The 21,538-nt window shown below is 48.0% G+C and overlaps 1 protein-coding gene across 4 annotated transcripts in view; it reads left to right on the top strand.

Annotated features, from left to right (window-relative positions):
- The window catches only part of LOC140407621 (coiled-coil domain-containing protein 63-like), a 177,658-nt gene that overhangs the window by 144,221 nt on the left and 11,899 nt on the right, over window positions 1–21,538 (top strand). For all 4 annotated transcript variants that reach the window (XM_072495044.1, XM_072495039.1, XM_072494993.1 and 1 more), the window contains exons 7-9: window positions 1,161–1,384; window positions 7,603–7,677; window positions 11,330–11,522. In XM_072495044.1, coding sequence (XP_072351145.1) covers window positions 1,161–1,384; window positions 7,603–7,677; window positions 11,330–11,522 — 492 coding nt within the window. The remainder of the gene's footprint in view (window positions 1–1,160; window positions 1,385–7,602; window positions 7,678–11,329; window positions 11,523–21,538) is intronic.

Raw genomic sequence — 21,538 nt, 5'->3', positions numbered from 1 at the left:
AGGGTAGGTGGATTGGCCATGTTACATTGCCCCTTAATTGGAAAAAAATTAATTGGGTACTCTAAATTTATTTTAAAAAAACAAGGGTCGTGGTGTTGGCCTTCCTCTTCGATGCTAGTCCTTTGTGCCAATTGCGCTACTGTAATGTTGGGTAGAGAATTCCAAGATAATGATAGAGTTACAAAGGAATAGTTAAAAATGCCCGTGGCATGCTCTTGCCCTGCTTTGTTAGAGGATACTGTCAAAGTAACCCTTAATTTCTGCTGTTTATCCTTTAGTTTGTGTCTACTGCAGCCACACTGTATGGTTGATGTCCACTTTATTTTTTATATAAGATAATTTGGGGACATTTCCTCCGATGTAATGATTTGTATTTAATTTGTATATCTTGTCACAGCAACAAATAATTAATCTCATGAAAAATAGATGAAGGGGCAACTTTGTAAAACTGTTCAGACATCCATTTGCTTTAATGTGGATACACTTGAAGGAAGAAAGACAATTTACATTTGGTGTCTGCGAGCGATGGCACTTGTGATCAAGTAGTTACAATAGTAATGCTACTTTTCATATTTGAGTAGCTTTATTATTGTAACATTTATTTTTGTTTCATCGTCATAGTTCACTGTGAGCCGTTCATTTCCTTGCACTTGCTAGGAGCCTGAGGATTATATAATTTAGGCGATGTTCAGTTTGTATTTGGCAGTGTTATCAGTGACCTATGAGATATTATCGCTTTTTAAAAATAAATTTAGAGTACCGAATTATTTTTTTTCCAATCAAGGAGCAATTTAGTGTGGCCAATCCACCTACCCTTCACATCTTTGGATTGTGGGGGTGAGACCCACGCAGACACGGGGAGAATGTACAAACTCCACACGGACAGTGACCGGGGGCCGGTATCGAACCCAGGTCCTCGGCACCGTGAGGCAGCAGTGCTAACCAGAGGTATTGTCACTTGGTACCAAAAATTCAACCCTTTAATTTCCCAACCTTTTATTAACGATTGCAAAACAACCTACAAAAATGACAAAGAAAAACAGTTCACCAGAAAATCTGTTCATAAATGAAAATTCATATTTGTGGACATGACATTTGTAACTTTCCTCACAAATAGAAAATCAATGAAGAGGTTTTTAGGATTTTCATTGCATTTCTAGATCATTCCAAGGATAAAGTTGGTAAGAAAACAGCTCAAGAAATTGAATATGAGGCTTATGAAGAAGTCCATAATCAACTCAAACATGTGACAGGAAAGGACAACCTTTACAGTCTGGGACCTGAGTTTGTTGCCACAGAGGAGAAGAACTATGCGCTGTTCAATTTTATAAATGAAATTAATATTCAGCTAGAACAGAAACAAGAGAAGATCCAAAATATCAAGGTCTGTACAGTATTGCTGTGTAACATTCTTTCTGTGCTACTGTATAAAGCATCAATTTTCTTTTTAGAATTATTTTCTATTTTTGTCCCACAAAAATATTGCAGTTATGCTGGTGCAGAGACAGTGGATTACATCGCTCAATTGCCTATTTATATGTTAGCAGTTTGAGAAGTGCTGTGTAATATAGGGGTGACCTAAAGCGTAAATCGGAGCAGGAATAGATCATATGGCCCATCAAGCCTGTTGAAAATGAAAAAAATGAAAATCGTTTATTGTCACAAGTAGGCGTCAAATGAAGTTACTGTGAAAAACCCCTAGTTGCCACATCCGGCGCCTGTTCGGGGAGGCTGGTACGGGAAATGAACCGTGCTGCTGGCCTGCCTTGGTCTGCTTTAAAAGCCAGCAATTTAGCCCATTGTGCTAAATAAGCCCCTTTCCGCCATTCAATTCAATCATGGTTCATCTTGGGCTTCAACTCACCTTTTATGCCTGCTCCCTACATCCTTTGTGAGATCAAACATCTGTCCACTTCTGCCTTAAGTGTATTTATTCAATGATGGAATATCCACAACTCCCGGGGTAAAACATTTCAAAGATTTGTAACCCTTTGGGTGAAGTAATTTCGCCTTACCTCAGTCCTAAATGATCAATCCCTTATCCTGAGTCTATGTCCATGTGTTTCAGATTGCCTGACCAGCGGAAACAATTTCTCAGTCCCTACCATGGCAAGTCCCTTCAAAATTCTGTATGTTTCAATGAGATTGCCTCTCATTCTTCTAAACTCCAGCAAATATAGACCCAGCTTACTCAGCCTCTCATTATAGAACAACCCCTTCATCGCTGGGACCAATTTAGTGAACCTTTGCCTCCAAAGCAAGTCCTTCCGTAAATATGAAATCTAAAACTGCTCACAGTATTTTCAGATGTAGCCGCACCAATGTCCTGTACAATTGTAGGACTTCTTTATTCCTGTACTCTAATCTAATGCAATAAAGGTCAACATGCCATTTGCCTTACTAATTGCTTGCTGTACCTCCATGCTAATTTTTTCTTGTATGAGCACATTAAAGTCTCTCTGAACATCAATATTTACAAATTTCTTAACTTTAAAAAAATATTCTGCTTTGTATTCTTACAACCAAAGTGAATAACTTCACACTTTACCGCATTGCACCCCATTCGTCGACTCACTTTATCTCTCTATACCTCTTTGCATCCTCTTTGTCCTCCCCATAGCTCACTTTTCAATCTAACTTTGTATCATCAGTAAACCTATATGCATTATCCTTTGTCTCCCTTCGAAGTCATTAATATAGATTGTAAATAGCTGAGGCCCCAGCAGTGATCCTTGCGACACTTCACTAGTCAAACCTACCAACTTGAAAATGCCCTGTTTATGCCTACTATGAACATGGAAAAGCATCAATGTTTAATCTGAAGGGATACCGCAGGTGATATTCTGAATCCAATAGGATGCATGAGGGAGTACAAATACATTACAGTTCTAGTGAGGTAGATTTTCAAATTGCCACATAGTTCTGGGCGTAAAACTGGGTATTGTGAATTTGTTATTCATTGTAGAAACCACCTGAATTTCATTTGCATTGTACTCATTTCACATGTCACATTTGGAAATCTACTACAACAATACACTGTGCCAAGAAGTAGTAGGAACTTAGTCCCTGCCTACAAGTGCCAGAGGGTAGCACCAAGTTGAGTGCAGCTATATCTCATAGAAAGGGGAAAATCTCTCCATCCCACCTCCACCCTGCTTTTATGGTCTTAGTGACCAGTTAGAGCTGCAGTGCAGAGGCCTGAAAGTATGTATTCTGCCCACTTATCCATAAAATAGAGCTGACAAGCCTAAAATTGGGGAAGGAATTTTAGAAAAACAATGGGAGTGCAATTGATATGCATCTGTTGCAGTTATAAGGTACAAAAGAAGAATTTGTGTTTATGCAATACCTCACTCCATTCTTGGGATATCCCAAAGTACTTCGTAAACAATCGTTGCAATAGAACATAGAACATAGTACAGCACAGAACAGGCCCTTCGGCCCTCGATGTTGTGCCGAGCATTGGCCAAAACCAAGATCAAGCTATCCCACTCCCTGTCATTCTGGTGTGCTCCATGTGCCTATCTAATAACCGCTTGAAAGTTCCTCAAGTGTCCGATGTTATATATATAATTTTCACAAAACGAGCCTCCCATAAACAACAAATGAATGAGTAGATAATGGAGGCTGAGGGACAAAAAGTTGGCCAGTATTACGATCCTAGACCAGACCCTAACAGTGGCTAGGAGACTGAACAGAAACCTCAATATTTTATTTTAATTTTGTAAGACTGTACGGAAAGGATATCTCGTTCCAGGACTGATTACACGAAGAAATAGGGATATTGTATATTAAAACAAACTTTATTACTAACACAGTATTAAAATATCTTTAACATCACAGCAGAAAATAGCTTCCAATTACCCCTTAAACAATGCTACTCAATACCCTTAACTGCTATCTTTATTCCCACTTAAAAAACAAGAGAGAAAAAATCTCAGCTCTCAATCCACTATTAAACCATTGACACTTAGGAATACTTGCTTTACAGAGGTGTTCTTTGTGAAAGAAAGATCTTTTAACACTGCTTTAAAGACAAGGGGCAAAATTCTCCGGTATCGGCGCGATGTCCGCCGACTGGCGCCCAAAACCGCGCAAATCAGTCGGGCATCGTGCCGCCCCAAAGGTGCGGAACGCTCTGCATCTTGGGGGGGTCGAGCCCCAACCTTAAGGGGCTAGGCCCGCGCCGGACGAATTTCCGCCCCGCCAGCTGGCGGAAAAGGCCTTTGGTGCCCCGCCAGCTGGCGCGGAAATGACATCGCCGGGCAGCGCATGCGCGGGAGCGTTAGCGGCCGCTGACGGCATTCCCGCGCATGCGCAGTGGAGGGAGTCTCTTCCGCCTCCGCCATGGTGGAGACCGTGGTGAAGGCGGAAGGAAAAGAGTGCCCCCACAGCACAGGCCCGCCCGCGGATCGGTGGGCCCCGATCGCGGGCCAGGCCACCGTGGGGGCACCCCCGGGGCCAGATCGCCCTGCGCCCCCCCCAAGACCCCGGAGCCCGCCCGCGCCGCCTTGTCCCGCCGGTAAGGTAGGTGGTTTAATCTACGCCGGCGGGACAGGCATTTTAGCAGCGGGACTTCGGTCCATCCGGGCCGGAGAATCGCGGGGGTGGGGGCCGCCAACCGGTGCCGGAGAATTCGGCAACCGACGGGGGCGGGATTCATGCCAGCCCCCGGCGATTCTCCGACCCGGCGGGGGGTCGGAGAATCTCGCCCAAGATCTGACTCCTATCAGAACCGTGCCGAAACTCTGGCTGTATTCGAAAGATGTTTCTCAGCTTGTTTCATCTCCTCTTGTTCTCAGACAAGTCTGCACTGCTTTAAAGACTGTTAACCTCTTTTAACTGAACTACAGTGAGTACAAACTGCTTCACCCCTGGTCATAGCTTTATTCAGCTCACAACTGAATTGGCTTCTGCAAAATGCCTGATGCCTTGGCTCCACCCAGTAATGACGTCATCTTACCAAGCTGAAATCTAATTAGGTAATTAATCTAATTAATATTCAAAACAACATTTCATTAACCCAAGCTTTTTATGATGCTTTAATTGCACCCCTGGCTCCTAACGTTTCAAATTAGGATTTATTTCAAAACATGACTGCAGCAGTCACACATACATTAACCCATGCTTTTAACCCTGACTGCTCCAAATACCTATAATACAATACAACTGGAATTCCTACATCCATCACACCAGGATTCATGGGATCTTTTACGTTTATCTCAGCAAAGAGACAGATCCTCAGTTTAATGTCTTCATCAAAATGTTGCACCTTTGGAAAATGCAGTACCCCTTCAGTATTACACTGTGTTAGTCACAATATATTTTCAAACTCAGGGTCATGACCCAAAGGTGGGTCGCGGCCGGGTGTCGGAAGGGTCACAGAGCGATTGGCCGCGGCGTTCCCGATCGCGGGATGAAGTGCCCAACGGCCGTGACTGGCTTTTAAAAATGCTGGCTGCAACCAGCTTTCAAGAATACCGGCATGCCGCGCATTGCGTGCCCCCTCAGCCGGATGTAGCAGGGTGCAGGCCCGGGGCCCAGCAGGGCAAACAACCTCCTCAGTACATCGGCGCAGTGTTCCAGGAGCAAATTTTTAAAAAACTCAATTTGTCTTCCCGCCAAAAGCGGCGGCAGAGAGCGGTTCACGCGGCGGGTACACTGACGTCACCTACTCTGGACCCCAAGTAACTGAGGAGAGCCTCCTCCATTTTGTAGCTGCCAGCAAGCAAGCAACAAGGCTGCACTAAATAGTACTTCATGTATTTTGGATTTCTCATTGTTTCATGAAAATTTAAGTGGACGATCAGAAGAATTGAGTCTGTCATTCAAACAATCAAAATTCTACTGTATTCATCAGACCAAGGATCCTAGGTCTACTGTATTCTGTACTGCTTTGTATCAAACCACATGCTGACTTTGCCTGCTAAACCCTCAGAGAAGTTAGGAAATTAATTTTAAAGCTCTGGCTAATAGAAGGTGTTTGAGATTGGAGCAATGTTTTGTGTTTAAAGACAGCACAGTTTCAGTGTTTGTCTCAGTGAAAGGTCTTTATTGAACTGGTCCTATGTTGACTACTTCCAGAGGTCACAGAAGGTCACAGGACATGTAGAACTGATTGCATTTCATACCCCAAAGAGCATGGTCCAAAGCAACTGTTTGCACCAGATCAAAAACAACAGTTGTTTTTTGTCATGTAGCATACCTGACAAAAAAAACTCGAAGGAGTAATTCAGCCATCAAACTTCACAATTAACACAGCCAAATAATAAATTAATGCAGATGTCTTTCAAGTCCATTGGACCCAGGGGCGGCACAGTGGCACAGTGGTTAACACTGCTGCTTCACAGCGCTGAGGACCCAGGTTCGATCCTGGCACCGGGTCACTGCCCATGCGGAGTTTGCACATTCTCCCCTTGTCTGTGTGGGTCTAACCCCCACAACCCAAAGATGTGCAGAGTAGGTGAAATGGCCACGTTAAATTGCCCCTTAATTGGAAAAAATTAATTGGGTACGCTAAATTTATTTTCAACAAAAATTTAATTGGACCTAACTACATTGAAATTGTGCATGTATTGTAGACCAATGTTTTTCAAACACTTTTTCCAGGCACCCATTTTTACCAACCAGCCGACGTTCGCGACCCACGCCGGTCAACTTTCGCAACCGTCGCCAGCTTACCTTCGCGACCAACTATTTAGTGCTAGCCTTGTTTTCTGCACCTGGAATATATTGTACCGCCAACAATAACATTATGGGGTTTTGTGGGTCCGGTTGCTGTACCAGGCACCAGTGGCGAGTGTACGGACGAACTGAGTGCGCTTGGATTACTTTAGGCGATGTCATGTCAAAGGTATTGAAGGTACGGGTGGTTCCGAGACTAGAGGCTGCGATTTTTGGAGTGTTGGAAGACCTGGGGGCGAGAGAGGCCGATATCCTGGCCTTTGCCTCCCTGGTAGCCCGGAGACGGATCTTATTGGCGTGAGGGATTCGGAACCCCTGAAATTGGAGATATAGTTTAGTGACGTGGTCGGGTTTCTCAGGTTGGAGACGATCAAGTTTGCCCTGAGGGGATCGATGTTAGGGTTTGCCCGGAGGTGGCAGCCGTTTATCAACTTCTTTCGGGATAATTAAGCTGTCAGCAGAGAGGGGGGGGGAGGGCGGGGGTTGGGGGGGGGGGTAAAAGGGAAGAGGGAGGCATGGGGTGCTGGTTGAGGTGGAAAATAGTTAGTGGGGAAGGGGAAATGGGGAATTAATTATAATAATCGCTTATTGTCACAAGTAGGCTTCAATGAAGTTACTGTGAAAAGCCCCTAGTTGGCACATTCCGGCACCTGTTCGGGGAGGCCGGAACGGGAATTGAACCGTGCTGCTGGCATTGTTCTGCATTACAAGCCAGCTATTTAGCCCACTGTGCTAAACCATGTTGGCTGGGTTTGGTGGTTGGTTGGGTAGGTGTTATATACTTTGTTGTTTTTCCTCGTGAAAATTGTAAAAATTATATATGCCTTAATAAAATATTTTTTTTAATTACAATGACATTTAGAATTTTAATACTCAATAAATTTCAGTGACTTATATTATTGCAATTTTAATGTGCAGAACGATATATTACAAATTGAAAATCAACGCAGGCAAAGTGAGGAAGACTTGCATGATCGTATAAAGGAAATAGAGGTATAATTTCTCAATCTTAAAATGTAGAAAAACCTATATCCATAATTGTGGTCCAAACTGTAATATCTTTATCTCCTTTTTCTCTTCTCACCCCTTCCATTTTAACTAAACAGATTGTGTGTGCCACTGTCCCTCTCTCTCTCTACCTAACGGAACCCCAATCACAGTCTAGCAGGTGAATATGCTGTGATGGAGAGATTGCGGGTATGTAGAAGGTGAAACACAGAAGGCATAACATTTGTGAAAAGCTACGGAGGTGAAAAGAGAATGAGGAGCCATTACTTATATTTCAGTACTGTTATGAAAGAATTTTTAAAAATATATTATTTGAAAGGGTAAATTCCAGTGATAATCCCAATGGGAATGAAACAAAGATTGTCATTTATTTATCAACTTATGTTGTTGAGAAACATCTCAATATTTTTGTATTACAATTGCTGCTTTAAAGGTAAATTAAGCAGCTGATTTGCATGGCACAATCCCAAATGGCAGTAGTGAAATGAATGACCATAAAATATTATCCTTTTGTGGCTTTGGTTGATAAAGCCATTGTTGGCATGGGCAGGCAGTGGCGAGGTCGTAATGTCACCAGACTAGTAATCCAGAGGCCCAGGCTATTGCTCTGGTGAATCCCATCAAATTAATTTGAATTTGATTAATAAATCTGGAGTTAACAAAGCTCTCAGAAATAGTGAAACCATGGTTGATTGTTGTAAAAAACCCATCTGGTTCACTCATGCCCTTTAGGGAAAGAAATCTGCCATCTTTGTCCGGCCTGCATGTGACTCCAGACACACAGTAATATGGTTGACTCTTAAATGCCCTCTGAAATGGCTTAGCCATCCACACAGATGTATCAAATTGCTAGGAAGTCTACTAAAAGGAATAAAACCAGACAGATCACCTGGCATCGACCTAGGCACTGGAAATTACAAAAGCAATCCCAGCCCTGTCGACCCTGCACAATCATTCTTAATAACATCTGGGGATTTGTGCCCAAAATTGGGAGAGCTGTCCCACTGAATGCTCAAACAAGAGCCTGATCCATGGGATCATACTCTACAATGTCCCAGACACAATCAACACCATCCTGTCCTGTCCAGGACAGACACACAGCTGGTGGCACAGTGCTGTACAGCCAGGAGGGAGTTACCTTTAGAGTTCTCAACATCAACTCTGGACCCATTATGTTCCTGTGGCATCAGGTCAAACATAAACAAGGAAACCACCAACTGCATCAACTGATGAACCAGCACTCCTCTATGTTGAACACCACTTGGAGGAAGCACTGACAGTGGCAGTGCACAGAATGTACTCTGGGTGAGGGACTTCAATGTCCATCACCAAGAGTGGCTCAGTAACACCACCACTGACCAAGCTGACTGAGTCCTAAAGGATATAGCTGCTAGACTGGGTCTGCAGCAGGTAATGAGAGAACCAATAAGAGGTAAACACTTACTTGATCTTGCTTTCACCAATCTTTAAAAATGTTTTTTATTCCTTTCTTAAATTTACAAAGCCAATGTGCAGAGTGGACAGGGCAAGCCCTTAATCCATGTCCCTAGTTGCCCCCAAAACCAATTCAAATTCAAATTGAATCCAATTCATGGTACCCACAAGAGAGACAAATAAGATCCCGACAAGAGGCTGACAAGAAAAGGCATTGTACCCACCTGATCTTGGACTGGATCCGATGCTTGATCTTAGCCAAAAAGCCAAGAAGCACCCTCACCAATCGAGCAGTCGCAGATACATGCATCTGTTTATGGCAGTGTTGGTAGTAGTGGGTACCATACAGCCTTTGTGCAGACAAAATCCCATCTTCACATTGAGGATGCCCTCTGTCCTGTTGTGTGGCACTAACATGATATTGATTGATAGATACCAAACAGTCCAAGCAACTCAAAACTGGGCTTTCATGAGGCACCATGATTACAGCAGCAGCAGAATTATATACAACCACAATCTATAATCTCATGGTCCACCCTATCCCCCACTCTACCATTACAGTAAAACCAGGGGATTAATTCTAGTTCAGAGAAGTGTGCAGGAGGGCATACCAGGAGCAACACTAGCCACACCTAAAAATGGGGGGGGCGGGATTCTCTGCAATCGGCGCGGTGTCCGCCGACCGGTGCCAAAAACGGCGCGAATCAGTCCAGCATCGCGCCACCCCAAAGGTGCGGAATTCTCCGCATCTTGGGGGGCCGAGCCCTCACCTTGAGGGGCTAGGCCCACGCCGGACTGATTTCCGCCCCGCCAGCTGGCGGGAAAGGCCTCTGCTGCCACGCCAGCTGGCGTGGAAATGACTTTGCCGTGCAGCGCATGCGTGGGAACGTCAGCGGCCGCTCACGGCATCCCCGCGCATGCGCAGTGGAGGGGGTCTCTTCCGCCTCCGCCATAGTGGAGACCATGGCGAAGGCGGAAGGAAAAGAGTACCCCCACGGCACAGGCCCGCCCGCCGATCGGTGGGCCCCGATCGCGGGCCAGGCCACCATGAGGGCATCCCCGAGGCCAGATCGCCCCGCGCCCCCCTCCCAGGACCCCGGAGCCCGCCTGCGCCGCCTTGTCCCGCCGTTCGAAAGGTGGTTCAATCCACGCCGGTGACAGCGGCGGGACTTCGGCCCATCGCGGACAGGAGAATCACCGGGGGATTTCCGCCGACCAGCGCGGCGCGATTCCCGCCCCCGCCAAATCTCTGGTGGCGGAGAATTTGGGACACGGCGGGGGCGGGATTCACGCCGGCCCCCGGCGATTCTCCGACCTGGTGGGGGGTCGGAGAATCGTGCCCAGGGTGTCAGCCTGTGAAGCTACAGCACAGGACTATACCAAACAGTGAAAATTGCATGCAATAGATAGAGCTAAATGCTCCCACAACCAACAGATCAGCCCTAAGTTCTGCAGTCTTCCCATATCCAATCATGAATAATAGTGGGCAGTTAAAGAACTAATTGAAGGTCGGGCGCCACAAATATCCAAATCCTCACTGATGGGGGAGCCCAGCACATCGATGTAAAAAGGCTGAAGCATTTGCAACAATCTTCAGCCAGAAATGCCACATGAATGATCAATTTCAGCATCTTCTTGAGATCCCCTCATCACATATGCCAGTCTTCAATGATATCAAGAAAACGCTGAAGGCACTGGATATGGCAAAGGATATGGGTCCTGACAACTTTCTGGCAATGGTACTGCAGACCTGTGTTCCAGAACTAGCTGCGCCCTGAGCCAAGTTGTTCCAGTGCTGTTACAAAACTTGTGGTGATGTGGAAAACTGCTCAGGTATGTCCTGTCCACAAAAAGCAGGCCAAATCTAACAAAATGTTTGGAAAGGGTGTTCCTAGCCCAATACCCTGAGGATCTTGTTTGCTATGACCAGTGCAATTTCAGATAATTCTCTTCACGAAAGAATGGACTCCGATAAGTTATTTAAGAAGTGTTCTTTGAATCTAAATTTTTCTGAACTGTTTAAACATAGATACCTATGATCAGATCTGAATTATGTTGCTGATAACCAAAAGCATATGTGATACGTTATTTTCTAAAATCACTTTTAATTGTTAACAAGATAATAAAATGGTGGCCTTTATCTTATTATCGTCTAACTTTGAAATATTGTAAAATGGAAATATAAGTTGTCTGTTGTCTATAGGATAATCTGGAAAGTACAACCCAACAGATTAATAAATATGAAATTATGCAAACACAAGTTAACAAAACACTGGATGAACTGAAATCTGGCATCGAGCCCATTTCCAAGAAAATACATTGCGACCTAACACCAATCCAGCAGAAGTTGTGTGGGAACGAAGGCATCTTGGATTACAATGCACTAAATTACTTAGGTGAGTGCAATACAATTTCACTGCTATTAAACAGAAATAGGAAATAAAAATGTGACAGGTAGAGCAAGAACAATGGGCGAAATTCTCCCCCAACGGCGCGATGTCCGCCGACTGGCGCCAAAAACGGCGCCAATCAGACGGGCATCGCGCCGGCCCAAAGGTGCAGAATGCTCCGCATCTTTGGGGGCCGAGCCCCAACGTTGAGGGGCTAGGCCGACGCCGGAGGGATTTCCGCCCCGCCAGCTGGCGGAAATGGCGTTTGTTGCCCTGCCAGCTGGCGCGGAAATGCGGCACATGCGCGGGAGCGTCAGCGGCCGCTGACAGTTTCCCGGCGCATGTGCGGGAGCGTCAGCGGCCGCTGAAAGTTTCCCACGCATGCGCAGTGGCGAGAGTCTCTTCCGCCTCCGCCATGGTGGAGGCCGTGGCGGAGGCGGAAGGGAAAGAGTGCCCCCACGGCACAGGCCCGCCCGCGGATCGGTGGGCCCCGATCGCGGGCCAGGCCACCGTGGGGGCACCCCCCGGAGTCAGATCGCCCCGCGCCCCCCCAGGACCCCGGAGCCCGCCCACGCCGCCTGGTCCCGCCGGTAAATACCAGGTTTAATTTACGCCGGCGGGACAGGCAATTTCTGGGCGGGACTTCAGCCTATCCGGGCCGGAGAATTGAGCGGGGGGTCCCGACAACCGGCGCGGCCCGATTCCCGCCCCCGCCCAACCTCCGGTACCGGAGTCTTCGGCGGGGGCGGGATTCACGGCGGCCAACGGCCATGCTCCGACCCGGCGGGGGGTCGGAGAATGACGCCCAATAATTCCCAAACTGGGGATTGTGGCGCAGGTTGGGGGTGGGCTGGAGGAAGGGGCGAGGAGGTTAAACTGGCCCAGGAGGACAGCCTGTGAGTCAACGTCACATAGCCAGTCTATCTACACCAAAAGTCTGAATTTCTTTAAAGTTTTCAAGAAACAGAGAAACTTAAGTTTAATTGTTTTAAAGCATACTCCCTGGCATATGGTGATCCCAACACAATGTTTGAATTACCACTGATTTCTTAAATTTGAAGTTGGACCAATCAGAGATATCTCTGGTGCAGAGTAATCAGTTAGTATGTCCGAGGACAGCACTGATTGATCCAGAGTTCAACACACAAAATTAAATATCCTGCCTTCAAAATTAAACCACAGGATAATTTTCAAATGCAACTTCTCTCAACTGAAAGGGCAGCTGATGGTCATCAATGAAGGTCAAATACCATCTTGTGGTGAAATTTTGATAAGGACATGCTAGCTCGGAGTGGTGCAGAGCGCCACCGCTCTGGTGGAACCTGAATCGCCACTTTCCTTTAGGTTGGACACGGATACTTAGCTGATGTATTTGACAGGCTCAATGATTTTAACCTTTCTCTGCAAGGTTAGAACTCTAACATTTTCATCATCTTTGAAAAAGTGGAGCTTTTCTAAGGAAACCTCTTGCTATGGAGTCGCTGTGTTCTGCTATTTCTGACATTGTTTTCTGTTATTAATCAGGACTGTTAAATTTTAGTCCCAAAAGGTAAAGATGTAATTCAAGAACATTTGCCTCAGCTTTGCACCAAAACCCAGTGGATATTGTCCTGGAAAGTGAGCAAATTAACTATAGGAATCCACCCAGGTTTGTAATCTGATTTCAGAGGACCTTGTAGAAAGCAACGGGCCGGATGGAGTCCCTGGGTGAGCACTCAGAGCTGCGCTGACCAGCTGGCGAGTGTATTCGCAGACATCTTCAACACCTCACTTCTTCGCTCCGAGGTTCCCACCTCCTTCAAGAAGACCACCATAATACCAATACCAAAGAAGAACAAGGTAGCGTGCCTCAACAACTACCGACCGGTGGCCTTGACATCTGTTATCATGAAATGCTTTGAGCGGCTAGTCATGAGACGGATCAACGCCAGCCTCCCAGATAGTCTCGATCCACTGCAGTTCGTCTATCGCCGCAACCGTTCCACAGCAGATGCTATCTCCCTGTCCCTACAGCCAACACTCGAACAACTCGACAACAAGGACACGTACGTCAGACTGTTGTTCATAGACTACCGCTCCGCCTTCAACACCATTATCCCGACAAGACTAATAGCCAAACTCTGCAACCTTGGACTTGACCCCTCCCTGTGCAGCTGGATCCTTGACTTCCTCACCTATCCTCTGTCAGGATAGGTAACAGCACCTCCTCCACAATAGAACTCAACACCGGGGCCCCAATCGACTTCAGGAAGCGTAGTAGGACACACGCTCCCATCTATATAAATGGCTCCGAAATAGAGATGGTCGCTAGCTTTAAGTTCCTGGAGGTCACCATCAACAACAGTCGGTCCTGGTCCACTCACGTTAATGCAACAGTCAAGAATGCCCAACAACATCTCTACTTACTAGCTAAGAAATTCGGCATGTCTGCATCGACTCTCACAAACTTCTACAGATTTGCCATAGAGAGCATCCTATACGGCTGCATCACAGCCTGGTATGGCAACTGCTCAGCCCAAGATCGCAAGAAACTGCAGATTGTGGTGAACTCAGTCCAACGCATCACACAAGCTTGCCACTCTCCCATTGATTCTGTCTACACCTCCCGCTGCCTCAAAGGCAGACAGCATTGTCAGAGACTCCTCCCACCCAGGCTTTGCCCTCTTCCAGACCCTTCCATCAAGCAGAAGATACAGAAGTCTGAAGACCTGCACACCCAGACATCAGAACAGCTTCTTCCCCACAGCTACTAGGCTCCTCAACGACTCTCCCTCGAACCGATCTGTTCCCTGTAAGACACTATTCACGACTCCCTATGCTGTTCTTGCTCATGTATTTGTTTGGCCCTTGTTCCGCGCTGGAACCAATTACTTATTTGTCAATGTACTTTGTCAATTATTCTTTTTGTCTACTGTGTACGTACTGTGTATGTCCCCTTGACAGCAGAAAAATACTTTCACTGTACTTAAGTATATGTGACAATAAATTAATCAATCAATTAGAAAAGAGTCAAGATTGCTTTAAATCTGAAAGAGAATTTTTATCAACGGTGCTGGTGACTCTGTTTTGCGTTTGATAAGGTTCCCCACGGTAGGCTATTGCAAAAAATACGGAGGCTGGGGATTGAGGGTGATTTAGAGATGTGGATCAGAAATTGGCTAGCTGAAAGAAGACAGAGGGTGGTGGTTGATGGGAAATGTTCAGAATGGAGTACAGTCACAAGTGGAGTACCACAAGGATCTGTTCTGGGGCCGTTGCTGTTTGTCATTTTTATCAATGACCTAGAGGAAGGCGCAGAAGGGTGGGTGAGTAAATTTGCAGACGATACTAAAGTCGGTGGTGTTGTCGATAGTGTGGAAGGATGTAGCAGATTACAGAGGGATATAGATAAGCTGCAGAGCTGGGCCGAGAGGTGGCAAATGGAGTTTAATGTAGAGAAGTGTGAGGTGATTCACTTTGGAAGGAATAACAGGAATGCGGAATATTTGGCTAATGGTAAAGTTCTTGAAAGTGTGGATGAGCAGAGGGATCTAGGTGTCCATGTACATAGATCCCTGAAAGTTGCCACCCAGGTTGATAGGGTTGTGAAGAAGGCCTATGGAGTGTTGGCCTTTATTGGTAGAGGGATTGAGTTCCGGAGTCGGGAGGTCATGTTGCAGCTGTACAGAACTCTGGTACGGCCGCATTTGGAGTATTTCGTACAGTTCTGGTCACCGCATTATAGGAAGGACGTGGAGGCTTTGGAGCGGGTGCAGAGGAGATTTACCAGGATGTTGCCTGGTATGGAGGGAAAATCTTACGAGGAAAGGCTGATGGACTTGAGGTTGTTTTCGTTGGAGAGAAGAAGGTTAAGAGGAGACTTAATAGAGGCATACAAAATGATCAGGGGGTTGGATAGGGTGGACAGTGAGAGCCTTCTCCCGCGGATGGATATGGCTGGCACGAGGGGACATAACTTTAAACTGAGGGGTAATAGATATAGGACAGAGGTCAGAGGTAGGTTCTTTACGCAAAGAGTAGTGAGGCCGTGGAATGCCCTACCTGCTACAGTAGTGAACTCGCCAACATTGAGGGCATTTAAAAGTTTATTGGATAAACATATGGATGATAATGGCATAGTGTAGGTTGGATGGCTTTTGTTTCGGTGCAACATCGTGGGCCGAAGGGCCTGTACTGCGCTGTATTGTTCTATGTTCTATGTTCTATGAGAGACAATTTTAAAGAGGTGCCTCAGGACAGCACAGTAGCACAGTGGTTAGCACTGTTGCTTCACAGCGCCAGGGTCCTAGGTTTGATTCTCGGCTTGGGTCACTGTCTGCGCGGAGTCTGCACGTTCTCCCCTTGTCTGCGTGGGTTTCCTCCGGGTGCTCCGGTTTCCTCCCATAAGTCCCAAAAGACGTGCTGTTAGGTGAATTGGACGTTCTGAAATCACTGTCTATGTACCCGAACAGGCACCGGAATGTGGCAATTAGGGGCTTTTCACAGTAACTTCATTGCAGTGTTAATGTAAGCCTACATGTGACAATAAAGATTATTAGTATAGATTGGTTCTGACTGTCAACTCATAAGGACTTCACTGGGTTGACCCAAAGAGCTGTTAAAATACTTTTTAAAGACTTCCGGTGACGGCGGGCGGGAGGCGGCCACACAATGGAGGGCTCCCGTTCAGCAACGGCATTTTCGGGGCTTTAAGCCCGGTCCTAGGGTCCACGGAGGCGGCAGAAGCAGGGAGAAGGCACGGAGGAGGCACAGTGAAGACACAGGAGGAAAAAAAGAACAAAGAAAAATGCCGAGGGTGAGCAAGAAAACAGCCGGAAAAAAAACAGCTGAAGGTCCGTCGGGGAGTGGAAAGGTCACCGCGGGGTCACCAAGGAAAATGGAGGCTGGAGCACCAGGGAAGGCCGCACTGCTTACGGCTGAAGAAATAACTAAGGTGATGGCTGTGAAATGCATGGAGACGGTGTGGAAGGAGATGAGGGAGGTTTTGAGTGTGCTGGTGGAGGAGGCGGTTTCGCCGGTGAGGACGGAGGTGGCGAGCGCAGTGGCGGAGGTGCGAGAGCAAGGGGAGGCGCTGAAGGAAGTGAAGGAGACGTTATTGCAGCACAGTGATCAACTTGCCTCGATGGGGAAAGAGATGCGGAAGGTGATGGATACTAACAAGGATCTGCGAGGAAAAATGGAAAACCTGGAAAACAGATCCAGGCGACAGAATTTGAGGATTGTGGGGCTGCCCGAAGGAGTTGAAGGACCGAAGCCGACTGAGTATTTTGCCGCGATGTTGGCAAAACTATTGGGGGAGGGGGAGGATCCCTCCCGATATGAACTGGATCGGGCTCATTGGTCGTGGAGGCCTGTACCAAAGGCGAGTGAGCCGCGAAGGGTAGTGACTCTGTGCTTCCGTAGGTACAGTGTGAAGGAGAAGGTCCTGAGCTGGGCCAAGAGAAGTGGGTGGTGCAGTGGGCTGGAGCTGGTATACGTGTATACCAGGACTTTACGGTGGAGCTGGCAAGGAGGCGGGCTGCCTTCGACCGGGTGGAGAGGGCACTGTACATTAGCAAGGTGCGGTGCGGCATTGTATATCCAGCGAAGCTGAGGGTGACTTACAAGCTCAGGGACTTTTATTTTGGAACGGAGGAAGCAGCGGAGGAGTTTGCGAAAGCAGAAGGACTGTGGCAGAACTGACAAATTGAGGAATGGCCATGTGCCGATGTAACCTCATGACTGTATTTTCTTTTTTGGGGTGGAAAGTTGGGGGGAAGGAACCGAGGTTGGGAGGAGCTTTACAAGAGGCAGTGGACGGGAGGAGCTGGAGACTGGGGTGGGGGGGGGGGTAGGTGGGGGAGCTGTGTAAGATTAAGGGTGACTACGGGTAATCCCTGATTCCTTTTTGTCATTTGTTTATGTAAACATGCGGGTTGAGGTTTGGGGGTTGGTGGGCGGATGGAATCGTTGTTATTATGGGGATTGACATATCTTGCTGATTATTGTTTATTGTTGATGGATGTAAATGTGGGAGAAAATGTGAAAAAGGAGAATTAAAAAAAAAATACTTTTAAAAAATAAATTTAGATTGCCCAATTCATTTTTTCCAATTAAGGGGCAATTTAGCGTGGTCAATCCACCTAGCCTGCACATCTTTTGGATTGTGGGGGCGAAACCCCACATTCAGGGGGAGAATGTGCAAACTCCACATGGACAGTGACCCAGAGCCAGGATCGAACCTGGGACCTCGGCACCGTGAGGCAACAGGGCTAACCCACTGCGAGCTGTTAAATTACCTCAGTGTCATTTCTTCACTCATTGACATCAAAAACATGTTATTGAAGCTGCTTGGCTATAGAGATTGACATAGTGAGTGAAACCTTACAAATTCAAACCAAAATTTCACAGTGTGTGCTAGCAAGTTGGACCATCTTACTCATAGAGCTGAGGGTGACTCATCAAGTGCTCTTGTTATATTCAAATTTATCAGTCGTTTAATAGTGATGTGCTACTTATGTTGCTCTCTGTCTGAAACAATATGCGACAGTGGTTGAGAAAATAGAATCCTCTTGTTTGTGTAAAATTAGGAGGGGGTGATGGGTAAAATTGATCTTCATCAGTTATGTGTGAAGAGCTCATGGCAAATTGGCAACCCATGTTTCACTGTCATTGACCTAATTGGAAAAAAAAATCAGGACTGTTACAAAGTGAACTGTTGTTTCATTATTGCCCATTTTGTGCCAGTGCATAAGACTAACTTCACCCCACCACACCACAAGTTTAGATTCTTCAGGGAAACTGTGACAGGTGAATGCTGCAAGCTGATTGCAGCTAAACTTCACAGTAACTTCAGTGCAGTGTTAATGTAAGTCTACTTATGATACTAATAAAGATTATTATTGATTACTTCCCCTCTACAGGCTTGGCATTGTCACTGCAGCTGCCAACTCAACTACTTGAGGCTCTTTCAAGGGACTTCAGTAACCAGTCAATGGCCGGAATTCTCCGTTTGGGAGACTATGGGCGCAATTCTCTGGCCTCATTACGCTCGAGCGAGAGTGCGACGAGGCCAGTGAATGGCGGGAGAGGCCAAATACGATAACCGCGCAGGGCGCCAAATAGGTTGCGATGCAACCGGCCTACTCCTGTAGGCAAAATCAGAATCCTGCCATAGCGTGGCGAGAAGCCAATAATTACCACTCAAGCCCTATTTCTATACAATTAACGGAAGCCATCCCATATCCAACGTGCTCCCATGATTCAGAGGCCTTCCCAGCAAGTGGTCACAATGCCACCAATTAGTACTCCTTTTTAAAAACGTGAACCTGGTGGAAGGGTTTCTGCAGATGAGTGAAACCTTACGAGGAGGCGAGTAGCCATCTTTGCTCACAGCTAAAGAGCCCGCGGGCACTGGGCTTGCCACCCCAGTGTTCAGCGGGTTGTGGGGCTCACCCTCGGATGGGGGGGCACCCTCGGCTAAGGTGGGCGGCCATGGGAGGGGGATGGCGCTGGGGTGCAATTGCACATAGCTCCACCATGCAACCCCCGGATCGTGTGTACCCATTCTGGGGGCAAACCTGGTCCCTGCCTGTCTGCCCCACCGACCACTCGTAACCCCCATCGACTGCTAAGGCCGCTGGCCGTGCGGCTGAAGGCTATTACTCAATTGGCATTAATGGTTAAGTGAGCACTTCACTTATCCCAAGTGGGTTCCCATGCAGCAACCAACATCTGAACACCCAGGGGATGGGACACAGCTCTGGGGACATGTCCATGGCCAGAGGGTGGGTGAGTGCAACAGGGTGGGGACCAGCGCCCGGTCCTGGTACCGTTATGTGCGGGTGTCAGGGGTACAGGGTCTGGGGTCCATTGAGGGGGGCCCACTACGGCACAGAGTGCATGGGCAGGGCGTTCTGGTTATGGGGGAGAGGGGGAGGAGGAGGGGGGAATATCAATGGGGGAATGGAGGGTCCCGGGGCGAGAGCCACCGCTGTTTGTCAGCCTAACATCCTCTCCCAATGTCAGTCAAACATCCTCTCCCAATTCCTTGAAGATATTGAACGGGATGAGTGGTATTTTGGACCCCGCGGAACAGGCCCTGGTCCTGCTGCTGGTAGGCCGGGCAACCAGAAGCCGTAGGCGGTGTCAGCAGCAGCATCTGCAGAGGCCCGAGGCGGCAGCTCATGAGCTGGAACCCGCTCCACACCTTGATGACCCGGCCACCCATCAGGCCAGGGTGAGGCCCAGAGGGGAGGCTCGGCACGGCCCTGGGTGTACAGGCATCACTGGTCATTTGGCCAGATGACAGACAGCGCATCCGCAGGAGGCGCCGCCTCAACATGTCAGGGTGATGGGACTCTGTCAGCACATCGCAAGTCACCCGTGGGCAGGGGGGGAGATGATAACCAGCAGAGAGCTCAGCGCTGGTGTTACTCAATCTATGCCGTAGTTTGACCCCTGCCTGTCTGCTGAGTGCTTGCTAACATCCATCTCTGTGGTGAAGGGTTTTTAACATTTCACAGGTGTCCAACAGTGCGCCATTCTCCTGATGGTGCCGCCCACACTCCCCGTCACCCCCTCACCACCAATCACCCCCTACCTACCCCGCTACGTCTAGGTATATCCCCAGGATGCACATCAGAGGTGGAAGCACCCAGTTGCTTACCATGTCTTGTGGCCTTCGATGCCCCTGGCGGTTGTCCTCTGGGGGTTCTGGGGGCCGGAGGGTCCCGGTGCACTAGTTGGTGACACATGCACAGCAATGCCACCCTGTCCTGTTTGCTGACTGTGTGATTCAGCCTCCTCCGAAGAGTGGAACTCAGGGGAGCTGGTGGCCACCACCACATCCATGGGATGGGTCCAGATTGGCACCCTGTGTGTTCTCCTCCTTCTTGGTGCTCATTGACCCTGGGTTTCACACTCGGGATGGAGGAGCAGCTGGTTTGAACCCTGGCTGCTCTTGCGTCATCTGGCTCTGTCAGCCCTGGTGGCCCCCATTGTCTGCACCATCCTGTCGAAGCCCTCGGCGAAACTCCTCCATGACTGGGACATGCTCTGCAGTGCCTCGACAATATCCACCTGCGACTGGGACAAGCTCTGCAGCACCTCGACCATTCTTATCTGAGACCAGGACATATCCCGCAGCAGCTGATAAAGATGAGCCTGATACTGGGTCACATCCCCCAGCGAGTCAGACATTCTGCCTTGGCCCTCAGCCATGGCTGTCACCGACTGCGCCACGTCTTGGACACCTCCACTAATGCAGCTGATGTTGCGCACCAGGCTCTTGACTGCAGTTGCCACCCGAGCAATGTTGGCTTCAGTGCTACACATTGTAGGCGACATCTCCTGCGCCCTTTAGCCTCTGGGACTCCTCCAATTGGCTATGGACCTGCTGGAATGTCATCTACATCTCCCTCTGAATGCCCTGGCCACTCTCTAACATCTCCATCAGCTCAGGGATAACCTGGTCCATAGGCTCAGCATCTGGCTGGGACCCAGCTGAGTCCTGGGATCCAGCAGACCTCCGACTGCTGTCTCGCTGGGCATTACTGCCTCCACCTGCTGTACATCAGCAACTGTGTGGTGCTCACTAGATTATTCCCCAGAAGTCTGACTACTAATATTGCCCACCAAGGTGTGTGATCTCTGCGTTTGTGGAGGGTGTGGATGTCAGCTGTGACGGGTCGATTGTGGCACCTTCGGAGCTCTCTTCAGAGGAGCTCTTATGGGAGGCAAGACAAGGGGCCACCCCGATGGACCAGCACCATCGGTTAGAGGACCTGCGGGAGAACTGACATATGGTCAGTGGGAGGGATGGATCAGTGTGCATGGCAACTCAAGTGTGACAGGTCCTGTAGGTGGGGCCCGGTGGATCCTCACCTTTGCGGCGTGCGGCAACCTCCGCATTGGTGACTGCTCTGTCCTCGGCCTCCTCATCACCACCAGTGCCCATTCCTCGAAGGTCGTGAGGATTATTATGTCCGGCATCCCTCCGCCAATCTGGGCCCTCTCCCAGCAATTGTGGGAGAGCTTCTCCT

The sequence above is a fragment of the Scyliorhinus torazame genome, chromosome 1 (genome assembly GCF_047496885.1).
Source record: "Scyliorhinus torazame isolate Kashiwa2021f chromosome 1, sScyTor2.1, whole genome shotgun sequence".
In the NCBI taxonomy this organism is placed as follows: domain Eukaryota; kingdom Metazoa; phylum Chordata; class Chondrichthyes; order Carcharhiniformes; family Scyliorhinidae; genus Scyliorhinus; species Scyliorhinus torazame.
Note: the sequence above shows the minus strand (reverse complement) of the source record. Positions and strands in the feature narration are given on the sequence as shown.